The following is a 16,155-nucleotide window of genomic DNA, read 5'->3' as shown; positions in this document are numbered from 1 at the left end:
TTCCAAGTAAAGTATCATGTCATCTGCAAATAATAATTTAACTTCTTCTTTATCTATTCTTATTCCTTTTATTTCTTTCTCTTATCTAATGGCTCTAGCTAATGATTGCAGAATTATATTGAATAGGAGTGGTGATAGAGGACATCCTTGTCTTTTACCAGATCTAAGAGTAAAAGATTTCAGTTTTTCCCCATTTAGGATTACGTTAGCTGTTGGGTTTTCATAAATAGCTTTTACCAGATTGAAGTAGAGGCCATCTTTTCCAATTTTCTATAGGACTTTGAACATGACAATGTTTTTTGTCAAACAGGTTTTGTCAAAAGCCTTTTCTGCATCAATGGATATGATCATGTCGTTTTTAATTTTCACTCTATTGATATAATGTGTCACATTTATAGATTTCCAAATATTGAACCGTCCTTGCATCCCTAGGATGAATCCTACCTGGTTTTGTTGTATGATCTTCTTGATGATTTGCTGTATTCTATTTGCTAGGATTTTATTGAGGATTTTTGCATCTTTGTTTATGAGGTAGATTTGCCTGTAGTTCTCTTTCTTAATTGTGTCTTTTCCTCATTTTGGTAGCAGTATAATACTTGCCTCCAGGAATGCTTTTGGGAGGATTGCTTCCTTTTAAATTTCATGGAAGAATTTGCGTAGTATAAGGACTACATCTTCTGTAAATTTCTTGTAGAATTCAGTTGTGAATCCATCCAGACCTGGACTTTTTTGTGTCAGTAGGTTTTTTATTACATCTCATATTTTATTGGTTGTTATTGGGCTATTGAGAGTGGTTATATCTTGTCAACTCAGTTTTGGTAATTTGTACTTTTGTAGGAATCTGTCCATTCCTTCTGTGTCTTCTATTCTTTGAGAGTAAAGATTCTCAAAGTAGCTATTGATAATCTTCTGAATTTCCACTGGGTCTGTGGTAATTACACCCTTTTCCTTCCTTATTGCTTGTATTTGAATTTTTTCTTTCCTGTTTTTGATGATGTTAGCTAGGGGCTTATCGATTTCATGTGATCTTTCAAGGAACCAACTTTTTGCTTTGTTAATTCTTTGAATTGTTTTCTTCATCTCAACTGAATTAATTTCTGCTCTAAACTTTATGATTTCCTCCCATCTTTGGGCTCTGGGTTTGGTTTGCTCTTCCTTTTCTAGTTGTTGAAGGTGAAGCATTAGGGTGTTTATTTGTTCCCATTCTTTTTTCCTAATGTGTGAATTCACAGCTATGAATTTCCCTCTGAAACTGCTTTCATCGTATCCCATAAATTCGTATGCCCATATTTTTTTAATGTCATTTGTATTGACTCCTTCTTTCTCATTGATGTCTGTTAGTCTCACGTTGTTCATCTTTGCATCATCTTGCAGGTGATGGATTATTTTTTTTCTGCATCCTAGTTGTTTTTAAGAGATCCTTTCTTACCTTTTCACTAGCTTCACCAGCGTCTTCAAGATCTGAAACTCTGTCTTCACTTTCACTTAAACAGTTTTGCAAGCTTGTGATTGAGATTTTAAGTTCCTTCATATCTCTTTGACTCTGCTTCATGCAATCTATTTCTTTCCTGCATTGCTCATTCAAGGAATCCGTCATTTTTCTAATCTCTTTTTTTATCAATGTTTTCTTTAAAAGCAGTTAATTCTTTTAGTGCAGTGTTTTTTGTTTTTTGTTTTTTTTTTTCAGATTGGGTTTCCTCCCTATGTTTCTGTAGTTGATTCTTTACTTCCAATGCTATGAGTTACGAGAATTCTTATTTCAGAAAATTCCGCTCTGAGTTCCTCTATAACTTTCTGCTGTTGCTTATTTATTATCGACACTATTAATTCATACATTTGAGCTGAGCTAGTGTCCTCTGCACTTGTTCTGGTTGGGCTTTGTGTTTCTTCCATATGTTTCTGCATTTGATTCTTTACTGCAGATGTTATTAATTCAAAGATTTCTTTTTTCTTTTCCAAACTGAGTTCCTCTATACCTTTCTGCAGCTGTTTCTTTATTTCAGAAGCTGTTGATTCATTGCTTTCAGCTGTGTAATTCCCAATTTGTTCTGTGTTAGTGTCCTTTGCACTTGTTATGTGTGGGCTTGGGTTCTGAGATTGCATTTTCTCCTTCCCGTTGTCATTTTGTGTAGCACTGTCTTCTGACTTTTGTTGTAGAGCTTTGTTGCAGTTATAATCTTAGCACTTACTGAAGTTCAGATGCAAATCTACAAAACTTGGATTTATCCATCTGTGCCTGGCTTGGGTCTGGCTGCTTTGCTCTGCTCCTTCTTGCTGCTGCCCTTGGGGGTGAACCTGTTGTGCCCCTCTGGCAAGATGTTCTGCTCCTGGACTAGCTGGGTGGTTCTGTCCCCTACTCTCTTTGCAGGGATTGCAGCTGCAGGGTTTCACCTCAGGTCTGTATGCCAGGCCTGAACTGAGTCTGGAGGGGACAAGGTGGAGTAGGGGGGTGAGGAAACTCTCCCACATACTCCCTGGGCCTGGGCTAGGGCTGGATCTGGGGGTTCTCAGAATGCGGCAGAAATTCTCAGTGCGCGGGCAGGGTAGGGTGGGGTGCTGCAGCGTGCTGGTGGATGTTCCAAGGGGGTGGAAGAGGGTCTCACCCACTCTACGCCTGGGCTTGGACCGGTACGTCCCGCTGGCACAGGGTAGCGGGAATCTCTCCCACACACTCTGCAGGCCCGGGATCAGACTGGGTCTGGGGGTCCCTAGAATGAAGCAAGAATTCTCACTATGTTGGCATGTTGGGGTGCGGTGCTGCGGAGTGGTAGGGGGGGTTCCAACGGGGTGGAAGAGGGTCTTACCCACGCTGCGCCTGGGCTGAGACTGGCAGGTCCTGCTGGCACAGGGTAGCCAGAAACTCTCCCACACACTCACCCAGCCTGGGCTAGTACTGGATCTGAGGTTGTTTCTTCACTTCAATTGCCATCATCTCCGAAATTTCAGGTGTGCGCCTTCCACGTTCTTCTAAGACCTTGTCTCCTGGACTTGTTTTGGGTGAGCTAGACACCTGCAATTGCCTTTTGTTCCTTCCTTTAGTCATTTTTTGCAGTGAAGGTTGGTGGGCGGGGTTAGGTCAGCAAGGCTCTCAGAAGAGGGGGAGGGGAGGGGCGGCTCAGCAGTGCTCCTGCTGTGCAGGGTTCAGTGTGCTTTCTATCTCATTAAGGAGAGGGGGTCAAGCCATAGTTCAAGAAGGATCCAATGATGATGAGTGGGGCCCAGAGTTGTGCGAGGCTGCCTCAGTGTTGGGTTGGCACAGGGAGTGCTAGCCAAGGTTCCTGGGGTTGCTGTGGTAGTCACCCCTTTCATCTCCCTAGTGGTCTGCAGGTGGAGGACAGGCAGCTGGGCTCATTGGAACTCTGGCAGGAAGGCTTGGGGGGCAGGGCTAGGGCTACCACCCCTAACTCCCCCCTTCCACATTCTTTAGGGCAAGGAAGGGCAGCCAGAGTCAGCAGAGCTCTTGTGGGAGGGAGATGGGAACTTTAGTCTTCCCAGTGGCCATACTTGGAGAAATTTAAAGAGAATTTTAACTTTACATAACTTTTAAACAATGCCAGGTACTGTTCAAATCCTTTGCAATTTTTTTTTTTTTTAAATGAATTTGGTTATTACAGCGCCTCACTGCACAGCTCGGACTTGTAGTGATCCTCCTGCTTTCATCCTCCCCAGCGCTGAGATTACAGGCACAGACCACTATGCCCAGCCTGCCTTTGGGGCGGGGGTAGCATGTGGTGCTGGGGATCAAACCATGGTTCCTGCACTTGCCTAAACTTGCCAAAGCAGGTGCTCTAGTCCACTGAGGTATCCCGATGGCCTCATCCTTTGAAAACATTAAACCATAGGATCCTGAAAGCAGGCCTGTGAGGTGTTCATGCCCTTCTTATTCCATTGTTCTGTAAGAGAGCACAGTGGCCCAGAAAAGTTAAATAATTTGCCCACTATTCTGCAGTAAGCAGGGCTTGGGGGGCTTGGGTCTCAGCCGTGGCAAAGTGGCTCCCCATGGTCCTGTTTAATCACTGCCAGTTTCCTCCAGAGGTTTATGGCCCTCTCTTTGTGCAGGGGTTACTTTTGTTTTCTCTGCCCCAAAATAAAAGAGAATTCTTTATCTTTGTTTAGTCAGACTTCTGGCCTTGTTTGAACTCAAGTCAGGACTGGAGACTGTTTAATTTGAATCTCCTATAAATCAAAAAGTGTTTGTAAACCTTTTCTGGTTATACATTGCCTACCTTCTAGAGGTCAGTCAGTAGTTTACTGGACTGGCACACTCCATGTCTTCCCACAGTCTGTACAGAACATCGATGGAGACACGTTCCCATCAATAGTTTGAGTGTTTTATTTTCCACTAGCACCCACCATGGCATTTGCTTTTAAAAGTAGTCCTCCATTACAGCTTGGTAATTTCTCGATAAAAGATTTGGTAGGGCCGGCCAGATTGCTCAGCGGACTAAAGTACCTGCTTAGCAGAAGACAGCCGCCAGGGTTCCATCCCTGGCCTGCCGAGCTGGCCCCACCCCTGGGACATGATGAGATGGCACTTGAGACTGGGCATTGTGGTGTGTGTCTGTAATCCCAGTGCTTAGGAGGCTGAAAACAGGAGGGTCACTATAGAGTACAGTCTGTGTAGTGACTGTATTACATACATTAAAAAAAAAATAAAGATTTGGTGAACTGACTTCTACGTAATGTATCCTGGCATCAAAATTTGTTTTTCTTCTTTCTTATATCTTTTCCCCTCTCCTGTTCTCCCTTCCATTTTTTCCTTTCCTCTCTGTCTTTCTGTCTCTGTCACTTGCTTGTGCTCTCTCTGTGTGCTCTTTCACTCTACCTAGGGCCTCTGTAGGCTGGCCTTATGCGCGCAGTGTAGCCCATGCTGGCTCAGCCTTGTGTTCTCTGCTTTGGCACAGCCTTCCAGCCCCGCTCCAGCGCTGGGACTACAGGTGATGCCACCACTGCCTGCTCAAACTCTTTTTTGGTATTCTTTTTTTTTGTTTTGTTTTGTTTTGGTACTGAAAATTGAACTCAGGACCTCACACTTGCCACTGACTGAGTGTTAGTCCCAGTCCTTCAAAACTCTTTCTTAAAGGGGCAAATGCCCTTTGAGCAGAGCAGATCAAGTTACTAAAATATTTACTTAGTGGGCTCCTTAAATTTTGTAAAGTCATATTTTACCTGCAAATGCTTCACTATTCCATGATGCTTATCTCAGTTACTCTTTCATTGCAGGGACAAAATACCCAACACCCAAAATGAAGGAAGGGAAAGGTGCACTTAGCTCACAGTTGGTGGAGGTTTCAGTGCATATTCAGCGGGCTTCATGGCAGCAGCACAGGGCAAAGAACAGAGCAAAAGGGAAGAGCGGCAGCAACAGTGGCAGCAGAGAGCAAGTCTGTTGCATTCAGGCTGTTTGCCCCAGGCCATCACACCCATAATCCCAGCAGCGCTCACACTCATAATCCCAGCACTGAATCAGGAATTGATCACAAAGTCTAGAGGTCTGCCCCATAACCGCATGAGGCTTTGGGAGAACAACTAGACACAAACCATAACAGTGTTTCATCTTAATTTTTTTTTTTCTACTTTTTGATTGCAGACCTGTCTATAGCAGTGCAGAAATTTTCCCAGTCACTGCAAGACTTCCAATTTGAATGTATTGGTGATGCCGAAACGGATGATGAAATTAGTATTGGTAAGTACTGTGTAACTCATTGTCTATCCTAAGTTATAATCTTTGACATCTGACTTCAGATATTTATTTTATTGAAATCAAAGATTCTCATACAGTAAAAGTAAACATTGAAATTTTCCTGATTTTAGTAAAACTGAATATGGATCTTGGAATTCCATAGAAAATAATGTTATGAATTGTTTTTAAATTGAAACTGTTGTTTTTTCCACAAGGAAATATTTAATCCCTTTTTTAAAAAAGCAGGTCAGCCTTCTAAGGAAATACAGTTGCACTATTGGTCTCTGCATCAAAATAAATTGTTCATGCAAACAAATATGCATTGGGTAGCAACTGTTGAATATGTTTGGTTCAAGTATGAGGAATTATCTTACTTGATTTTCTTAATATTGATTTCTTTTTTAACTTGAGCATCTGTTCATAAAAACAAAACATAGTTAGTAGTCATGATGAGTTGAACTAGTGCCCTGCAGGGCACAGGGCATCCTGGGGTTGGAAGACTTGAGTCCTCTGGCCATCCAGCCTGAGCACACACCCTCCCCAGCCATGTGATTTCATTCTGGTAAGACAGAGGTGAGGTTATGTGGGTTTGACCCACACTTGAGTTTTTATTGTGTGAACACCAGATTCCCTGCTTTTGAAGATCCCCACTTGCCATCGTATGGGTGTACGATTCGTCTGCAGTCTGGATGTGTCACGTGATCAGTGTGCCTTGATGAATCAGAGACAGCGTTAGGCGTGCCCTCTTTCCAGGTGTGAGTACACTATATCGCAGGTACTGTTTTAGAATAGTGATTCCCAGGCGTTAGGGTACATGTGAAATCCGAGACTGAATAACAACGCAGATTCTGATGCAGGAAGTCTCAGGTGAGAGAGGTGTAGCTCTCCAGTTTTGCAGACTGTAACAGTGATGACAGCTGCACTGGTCTGTGGAATACACCTGAGTGGCCAAGACCTGCCATCTTCACCACACCTCTCCACAGCCATATTTTTCTCCTGCCTCTGCTCTTTCCTTTTTATTTTTTTTCTCCTATAGTTTTGCCAGTTATGACTATTTCATAATGTATTTTTTCATCATTTTGAAAGCCTTGGTAGCAAGTCCAAACGTGGTTGTGAACAAAGAGCCAGGTGAGATGTGGAAGGCCTGTAATCCCAACCCTGGGGAAGCTGAGGCCGGAGGATGGCAGTGAGTTCGGGGACAGCCTGGGCCACCTAGTGAGTTCAAGGTTGGCCTGAAACGTGTCTCAAAAACAAAATAAAAAAATAAAGTCACGAAGGAAAAGAAAAATCAGTATTTTTTTCCCAAGAAAGGCAGGTTCTCCAGAAAAGATAGTCCCTTTGGGCTTTTCATGCCCTGTGGGGCAGAAGCCTGTTTCTGTCTACACAGCTGCTCCAGGAAAAATCACTGGGAAGAGGCCGGTCCTGGGCGTGCTGTTTGCACAGTGGAGTTTACAGCAGGCTTGCATCACAGTGGACATGTTGGCAAGAGGCTGGCCAACGGTTGCTGTGTCTGCCTGCTCCCCCAGGGGTGTGATTCCCCTGCAGGGAGCACCGCGGTGCTTCGTCTCTGATGTCGTAGTGGCTCCTTCTGCCTTAGTCCGGGATGAAAAGTAGCCCAGTGGCTGTTGGAAGTCCAGGAGAAAGGCAGCGCTGTCACATGGACTCCACAGCAGGGCTCCTTCCTCTGCCCCCATAACAGGTCAAATGGGGATGACCAGCAGTGGCGGTCATGCATCATCTACATGGGGAAAGCAGTGTTATTTTGTTGTGTGTGTGTGTGTGTGTGTGTGTGTGTGTGTGTGTGTGTATGCATGCATGCATGTGCATATTGCCAGGAATCTAACTCAGAAACATACTTGGCCACTGAGCTCCATCCTCAGCCATGCTTGTTACTTCTTGTCATTTGTGTCCTCTGTCACCTGATATAAACAGATAAAGCATAGATTATATTACTATGGTAATAACATACTATATTATTTAGAAAAAGATTACTCAAACATATTATTTTCATTTAGTTATAAAGCTAATTTCTATAAAGGTAGAGGACAGATCTTTTATTTTTTTCATCATTTTATCCTTTGCACTTGACCTTGGGCCTAGCTCATGATAAGCCCTCAATTAATGTGTTGAATAAATAACAGTATTTCTTTAGAAACTTGAGTTTTTCCCCACATGTATGCCCCTTTTTCTAACAGCATGATTTTGACTATGTGTGAGGCTATCCCAAGGGTTAGTCCAAGGACAGTGACCTGAGAGGACTGTATTCCTGGACCTGCGTGAGGTCTGTGGACAGTCAGTCGTGCTTACGTTCTTAGTCAACTGCAGCTCTGTGTGGACATAGACCGTTTGAGTTACCGTTGCCTTAGCTTTCTGATGCTCTGGCTTCAGGTTTTCTGTTCCTCCGATACAGGGAAAGAAGAGTGAGGTGAGGACAGCTGTGGCTCTTGGCACCGAGTGAGACCAAGAACCCTCCCAGCCAGGTTGTCCTGAGACTTGGCCGTGGCCCACGTGGGCCATGCAGTGGCCTGATGAAGAGGCCTGTTCCTCCCTCGCAAGCCAGAGCTGCATCCCCCACCCTGTTCATTGTGATTTTGACACAGTGTCATGCTAAGCTGCACAAGTGGGACTCAGACTTGTAATTCCCTTTCTTAGCTTCCAAAGTGCTGGGATTACAGGTGTGTGCTGCCAACCATGGCTGTTCATCTTTTCTAAGTCCTGTCAAAGCAAGATGATTTGGGAACTAAAAGCGTAGTCAGGCTTTCTGCATGTGAGGTAATTGGATCACAGTGTCTGCTTTCAGAGGGAGAGGATGGAGTGCCAACTTGGAGTAAGGGGAAAAAAGAAGTGTCACAGTATTGATAGAATTTGCTCTTGTGTAGCTGTTCTGGGTGTTTGTTAGCTGTATAAAGCAGTGCCTCTTAGGGCCTGTTTCCTGGTGTTCAGCAGTTCCCTTCTGCCTGCACCCTTTCCCCTGATGCATGCTAGGCTTGTTTGTTTGCTTGCTTTCTAGCTTTGCCTTGTTTTGATCTATGTGCCGGTGAGCCATTGCAGACTGGGAAGGAAGCAAAATGGAGTTGCTTGTTCAGCACCTGCTGAGGAGCGCGTGGCTCGAGGCTCAAGAGCAGGCTGGCTCTTTCCAGGCCGGAGGTGCAAAGCCAGGCAGTGTCCTGCTCTCTGCTCTTAGACCCTCACTCCCATCCATGGGCAACAAGGGGCCATTTCTTTTCCTTCTCTAAGCACAAGTAAGCTTTGGGGGAGCCTTTGCTTGCACCCTTTCTTCTTGTGCTTCAGGCCAAGTGCGTGGACAGCAGCACACTGTGTCCACTTAACTTCCCGCAGCCTCTCTCCCTGCCTCCTTTGACACTGCTGTGAGTTTTGAAGACTGAGGATGACAGTGAGAGGCACTTGGGCTTTGGAAATTGGTGAGGTAGGGCAAGGGGTGTAAGTATAAAGTGATGTGAGTTTCAACCATTCTCTCATAACATAAGGATAGAGTAGATACAAAATATATGATTATTTAACTACAGCTACATGGTAGTGTTCATGGCAGTGCGAAAGCACGATACGGTTGCATCAGCTGTGGAACGCATTTATGTGTAGGAACTGAGAGTGTTCCGACATGAATCAGGTGTACAGCCGTAAGCCTTGCTCCCAGGTAATAAAGGCTGTCTGTACAAAAAATGAAATGCTGTTGTGCTGAAAACACTGTTTACTGCAGCTCAGTTAAATATCAAAACTTCCAAAGATATTCTTGCAAATCTTCTATGAGACAAGCATTTTGGACTTATGAATTAAATAGTTTAGAGTAAAATCATGAAGGCTTATATCGTAGACATGACTTCAGTTTCTATCTACACTGGAGCTGGCATGGAGCTTACTCTATGTTGGTTTTCATGAAGTACCTGTACTTTGAAATCACTGTAGATCTCCTATCTTAATCTGAATTATAAAAAAATCATGTGTGCTCATTCAAGCTGACCTATTGCCAATAAAAGTGTTAGTCATTAGTGTGGGGCAGAGTTTCTCCATCTGGCATAGTCTTGGAAACACTGGGCAGTGCAGCTGCGCTTGCGCACCGGCAGCTGGCTGCGGGCTGTGTCGTGTGATGGTGACTCTCGGGGATTTCTTGGACTATGTGAGCTTTGTACTTCAGAGATTAAACATTTACCAAGAGGGAGAGTCAGTTTGCTGGTAAATATTTTAGGTGGGAACTTCATTGCCGGAAACACACCTAAACAGAACATTCTTGTGGTGGAGAAACACAGCAAATTGTTCCTTGTGGACTAAAGTGATAGTTCCAGATTCTTCATAGATTAATGAGGGAATCAGCTCAGTAATTCAGATCGAAATACACTTTGTAACATTCACCCAGCTGTTTTTGACCTAGCTAGTATATTCTTGTTTGTGTGTTTATTGTGAATTGCAAATAGATAGGCATAGCAGCAAGGATGGTTATGCTTGTTATATAGAATGAAGAGCACATTGCATCTGTCAAAATAAACTTTTGTGTGGTGGTGTATGTTCATATTTATATATGTACAATTTGATGCCTGAGTCAGCCAAACCAGAACCAAGTTTCACATCTAGTATTGACTGGAGTACTTTCTTTCTTTTTGTTTTTTTAAAATTATGTATTTGGTACAGAGTCTTGCTATGCAGCTCAGACTTGTAGTGATCTTCCTGTTTTCAGTCTCCACAGAGTTGGGATTACAGGCATGTACCACCATACCCAGTCGGTCTCAGTGGCTGGCACAGTGTACCCAGGGGCAGTGCCAGTGTGGGACAGGGGTACTTTCTATATTTTTGATTCTTTCCTGTTCTGTCTCTAGTAGTCTGTGTTGAAAGGTGAGGCTATAGGAGTTGACTTTAAAGTAATGGCGACTTAAGGCTCACTTTATTGGGTCTTTCTGAGCCAGCAGTGCTTTGTGTAGGCACGAAGATTTGGCATTTTATTACCGCTTTGAAGCTAGATATACATCAGTGGGATGTAGTCGTAAAAGTGACTGTCCTGTGCATGTGGCATCATGTTAACACACACTGAGAAGCTTGAAGTGATCTTCATGCTCGCTCTAAGGGTGTCAGGCAAAGACGTTTTCAGTGGAGTCGTCCGGAACACTTTAGCTTCCTTGTCAGAGGAATTGCAGTGGGGAAAATGCATTGCCAAGTACAGCTACTCACTTTGAAAGTGAGGACTTACAGAGAAGTATTTGTCCGTGTTTGCCAAATGATAAGAATCTAATCCACCATGGGACTCCTGGCCACGCTTGCTTTGTGTTTTTGAAGAGATGCCTTCAAACACTTGGAGAGACAGTAAAATGGGTTTCAGATTAAAGTAACTGGTCTAAGCCCAAAGAAGGCACTGAAGAGATCATTAGTGATCTATTTTAAACAGAAACTAATACAGTTAAGCTGTTAAATTATTGAAAAGACTTTTTGGGGAGATTTTCTTCAAAATTAGATTGTTCCTTGTATTGTCTGAAGAGATTAGGTGCACACAGCCATGAAACTGCTCTTGGGTATCTTTGTAAACCACGTACAGTCATGTGGTATTTTCAACCACAACTGAACTTTTCTAAAAGAGGTCTATAATATCTTATTCAATCCAAGGAAACAAATTATATATTCATTTGCTGAAGCAAAAGAAAATTAATGAGTTCTACAAAGCATCGTTACAACCATTTCAATGTGACTCTGTAAATCAGGAAGTCTCTATTAGGGTAGAACATTTCTAAATGCCTAAATTGTTGATGTAAATGACATTTTCTTTTGGACTCTGCAGAGGAAGCACATTTTACTTTTTAATAGCTCTCAGTGGACCATTGGATTATTGTTGTTTTTTTTTAACCACCCTCATTTTTGCACTCACACAGGAACTGCCCACAGTGAAGGACTGAAGCAGCTGGGGAGGTTGGATGTTTTAGGTGTCCTTGCTCCTCTCTTAGCAAAATCTTTTTTTTTTTTTCTTTCAGAACCGGGGATTGAACTCAGGCCCTTACGCTTGCCAGGGAAGCGCTTATTCCATTGAGCCATCTCCCCAGCCCCACTTAGCAGAATCTTGATATTTGAAACAGATGCATTCATTGCACCATGTCTATTTTAAAGATTATTTGATTTAATTTGAAATTCAGAAGATTTTTAATTTTTTTCAATAGAAACTTGGAAAAAAAAGTCAGCAAGCTTGAAAAAGTTGGCCTCGATCTTAGAGTAGGAGATGAGTCTCCTGAGAAGTCTTTCCTCTTGTGCTTTTAAGAAGTCAAGTGTAATTCAGCCTTTTTCCACAGAGGGCTCACTCTGTCTCCTCATGGAAAGTATGGTTTTTTTAGTCAGAAAATAAGTTTTACTTACATTCTTATTCTTTCATTGTACTTTAGAACTTTCCTTATAACTGAGGTTCAATAAATATTTGCTAAGTGAGTAGACTTCTGCAAAACCTATGAGCCTTTTATAGAAACAAATCATTTTAAGGTAAATAATTCCAGAGACCTATTAAAAATAAAGCAAAATACATATTCATTTAGATATGTCTAGTATGATTGTTTTCAATCTGATAGTAAGCTAAATTTTGAAAAATAATTCACATTTTGGCAAATGCACACACACATACACACGGTAATTTTTATATGTATGAGTATAAAAGTGCACAGAAGGGTTTGCATTTCATAACATTTTAAAATGTTATGTTTTAAGCTAGAATTAATATCTTTCTGTTTCTTAATTTGTTTAATATTTATTGGCTGCATTGTATGCTTTAAGTACTGTGCATCTGCTTGGAGCAAGGTGAAGAAGTTGTCAAATCTTTAGTTCCTGTGGAGAATATAGACTAAAAGACAAGATGTGACAATGTCCCTCCTTTAGGATAATGTAACTTTTTCAGAATGACTTCTTTCAGGATAAGTAGATAAGGAGTTAAAGAAATTTTATCTATGGTTAGTGATTTTGCAAAAGCTCAAAAATAATCTCCACCAAAACAATTAGGCAGTGAAATAAATATGGTAGCCTAATATAACTTGGGATACAATAATAGTCCATATTATTTTCAGATTCTGCTATTTATGAACTTACCTCTCAAATGTATTGATAACCTAAAAATCAGTACTTATGGTTCTTTCTTGTACATGCACAGAGGGGTAAAAAGTGTGAGTCACCCACCTTCCCTGACTTGACTCTCTAAAGCAGTGGGGCAGCCTCGGTTTATGGAAGCCTAGCAGTAGGATTGTGGTTGGCTCTTCTACTACCACTGTGTGCTGAAACAAAAGGACTACTGTTCAGAGTCAGGAACCCGCTTTGTAGCTTTCGCCTGCCACTCTTTTAAACCTGCCTGTGCTTGCTTTCCTGTCTGTAAAATTCATTTATTTGATAAGCACAGTACTCAAGTGCCAACCAGGTCTACAGTACCATCAATGGTTCACGTAATTTATATTTTTTTTGTATTTTCATTGGAGAGACAGCATTAATCAGCCAATTATAATCAAGTCACCGTTGTGTTGCATGCATTAAATGCTGTAGAAGTAAATAGGTAGTATAAGGAGAACCTATTGAAGATAGATCAGGCCTAGTGGAGTTGGTGAAAAAAGGCGTTTGATGAAGTAATGTTTAAATGAAACATCTAGAGGTGTTAGGTGTGGCACGGACATGCGTGCGTACAGTCAGGGTGTCTCTAAATCTCGAGAAAGGATGAATGAAGGCTGAGGAGTAGGAAGGAAGTAGTTAAAGGGAAAATGTCATATAGAAAGATCTGGGCAGATAGACAAGGGGATTTTAACCTGAAGACATTGAGAAGCTATTGAAAGCATTAATCAAGAGAAGCGTAATTTGGCAGTCTTATGGAAGAATTAATGCTGCTATACATATGATTAGAAGAGTTTTAGTAAACTGAAATCATATGATTGGCGTATAATTTTATAATTTTTATGTTTTTTCCTAATAAAAATTTGCTTTATTGCCTGTTGGTAAATATCAGGCAGTAGAAGAATAAGCAGTCATCTCTGTAGCCATCATGTGGATAGTTTGCAACTTTTTAAAATTAAGTAAAGGTCCATGGAAATGGATGTATCACTTCTCAAATTCAGCCTGATGGCCTATTATGTTGGCATTTGCCTAGTTCACTTTGGGTAGTTTATTCCATGCACACTGAGTAGGAGGAAATTCTGCATGTGCTTTGAAAACAGCTTTCTTAAGCCACCCTGGCTTGCAAGGTGTGGGGTAGCTGCTCCCTGTGAGGCTGCCTTGCTCTGGCTTAAGGATCGTTCTCTCCCCATCTTTATGAACATGATGGAGTGAGAAGATAGGGAGTGCTATGAGGTACTTTTTTTAAATGTTCAAAAATAATGACTTAGAAATCCTGCTCAGATTCACAGGATGCCAAATTTTAGCTTTTCAGACCGTAAAGAGAACTTGGTGAATGTGAGAGCTACCAGTATTGTTTTCCTTTAGATCTAAGAAGTGATGTGTTTTGGGGAAGTCAGTGGATGACCTTGACCACCTGGCTCCTAGGTGATGGATGAACTTTGAATTTTAGTTTACTATTTATTCACTCACTAAATACTTAGGAAGACCTATCATTTGTCACATATTTTGCTGGGTGTAGAATAGGAAGTAGGAAGATCCCTGGCCAAGTAAGATTTGTATTTCTTTCAGAGGTGTTAGATAATAGAACATGTAAGTCTATTATATGTTAGCTTAGACCATAAGAAGTGCTATGGATGTACAAAATCTGTAAATATTCTGCATTTTTAACATATAGATACCTGCATTTTTAAGATAGTGGTATAAAAGTGACCTGTCCCTTAAAGAAGCTCATTTTGTCTTCCATTCTTGTGTATGACTTTGTAAATATCAAGCTAATTACAAACTTAAAATCGTTTGATACAAAAGGGGCAAATGCTTCTGAGGCATGCTGGCTGGGCCATTACAGATCTCAAATCATGGAGCATTTCTCTAGTTCTGCCTCCATCTGTCTTTCATTGAGTCCCTTCCCCTGCACTGGGAAGGAGTGCCCCTACCCCTGACAGTCTGACTGAGCACGCACTTCAATTTTCATTGTTTTGATATTGCATTATTGAAGAAAATTAGGATGTAATATGTTTTTACCTGGAGAAAAAGGGTTGAGAGCCTGAGAATATCGTAGAGGGTTTTGCTCTGTAGTCTAGAGTTAAATTTGTAGGTTCTCAAGAGACACTCAAGGCATTTGTTTAAAGTTACTCTTTAGGAGGTTTATCTTGGCATCCTTACAGGTGAGAAATTACAGCATAGAAGGCTTAGCCAATTAGAACAAATCAGAGATTGGCTGCAAATTACCTCCCACACCAAGGAACTTCTGCACCGAGAGCACTTTTCTGATTGTAAGTGAAGAAATAATATAGTGTCACATTAGGCGAGTCTATAGATTATGTTTGAAAGAAGTGTGTTAGAAGACAGGACTCTCAGAAATTAATGGAATTGAAGGGCATAAAGGACCAACATAGAGGCAGTGAAGAAGCGACTTGGGGAGGGGTGGAGATAGGTGATGAAGAGAAAGAGAGAAGCTGGAAGTGTATGGAGTAGAATGATAGGGCAAAAAGGGAGTGTTCCCAAAAAGGGCTAATCAGGAATAGTTTCTCTTAAGGGACAGAATTCAGGACAGTTGCTGGGTCGTGACTGAGGGCCGTGGAGGGAAGAGCTTTGGGTCCTGCTTGAGTTTGGGGAGTCTGTGATAACATGTCCAAGGGCAGAGGGTGTTGTTTCTGACATGAAAATGCCAGTGAGCTTTGAGAAAGGAAATGGAAATAATTCTTAAAAATCTTACTGCAGTCTACGTTGCTTCCCAGTTAAATGTAGTTTGAACGTTTAATTCCTCCTACAAAATATGGATTTTATTTCATTATCGAAGTCAGAAATTGGCAGACTCCTTATCATTAGAATCACCTATGAGGAGTCTTAATCCTTTGGATCCTGAGCTGCACCCCCCACCTGAGCTGTGATGGACTTCCCTGAGTTGGGGACATGAGCCTTGAATTTTATGGGGATCCTTGGTGTCCACTGCAGCCTCTGTGACCACTTCTTTAAAAACTGCAGCATAGTTTACACGGAGGCACTGTTGGATAGGATTTGAGAGTTTGGGGGTGAGGCTAATGTTGTTGTTTATTCAAAATATATGCATTTTCATCCACTAGCTGCCCGATATTGTTCTAGTAGAGTTACCAAAAGATGTAGGTGCCACATGTTTGTTAGGAAGCCTACACTTTTTGCTCTTCATAGACCAATAAAGTGTTTTCTTTTTTAAAGGTCTGCTTTTAGAACAAGTGATGACTCATGGTGCAGTGCACATACTACTCAGGTTTCCCAGGAAAGACAAAAAGTTAGCCTTTCAAATTAAAGTGATAGAGAAAAAGGAGGGCTGCAAGGAAAGCCAACGTTTTGGCCCTTAGCCTTCTAAGGTCAATTAAGACTCAGGACATATGAGAACCTGTACTGTAACGTCATGTAACTCAGTA

The 16,155-nt window shown here is 41.8% G+C and overlaps 1 protein-coding gene across 1 annotated transcript in view; it reads left to right on the top strand.

The window, feature by feature from the left end:
• The window catches only part of Arhgap42 (Rho GTPase activating protein 42), a 206,915-nt gene that overhangs the window by 19,460 nt on the left and 171,300 nt on the right, over positions 1-16,155 (top strand). The window contains exon 3 of the mRNA XM_023709484.1: positions 5,591-5,686. Coding sequence (XP_023565252.1) covers positions 5,591-5,686 — 96 coding nt within the window. The remainder of the gene's footprint in view (positions 1-5,590; positions 5,687-16,155) is intronic.

The sequence above is a fragment of the Octodon degus genome, unplaced genomic scaffold (assembly GCF_000260255.1).
Source record: "Octodon degus isolate 3935 unplaced genomic scaffold, OctDeg1.0 scaffold00012, whole genome shotgun sequence".
NCBI lineage: Eukaryota > Metazoa > Chordata > Mammalia > Rodentia > Octodontidae > Octodon > Octodon degus.
The sequence above is the reverse complement of the archived record's forward strand: the minus strand, read 5'-3'. Positions and strand labels throughout refer to the sequence as shown.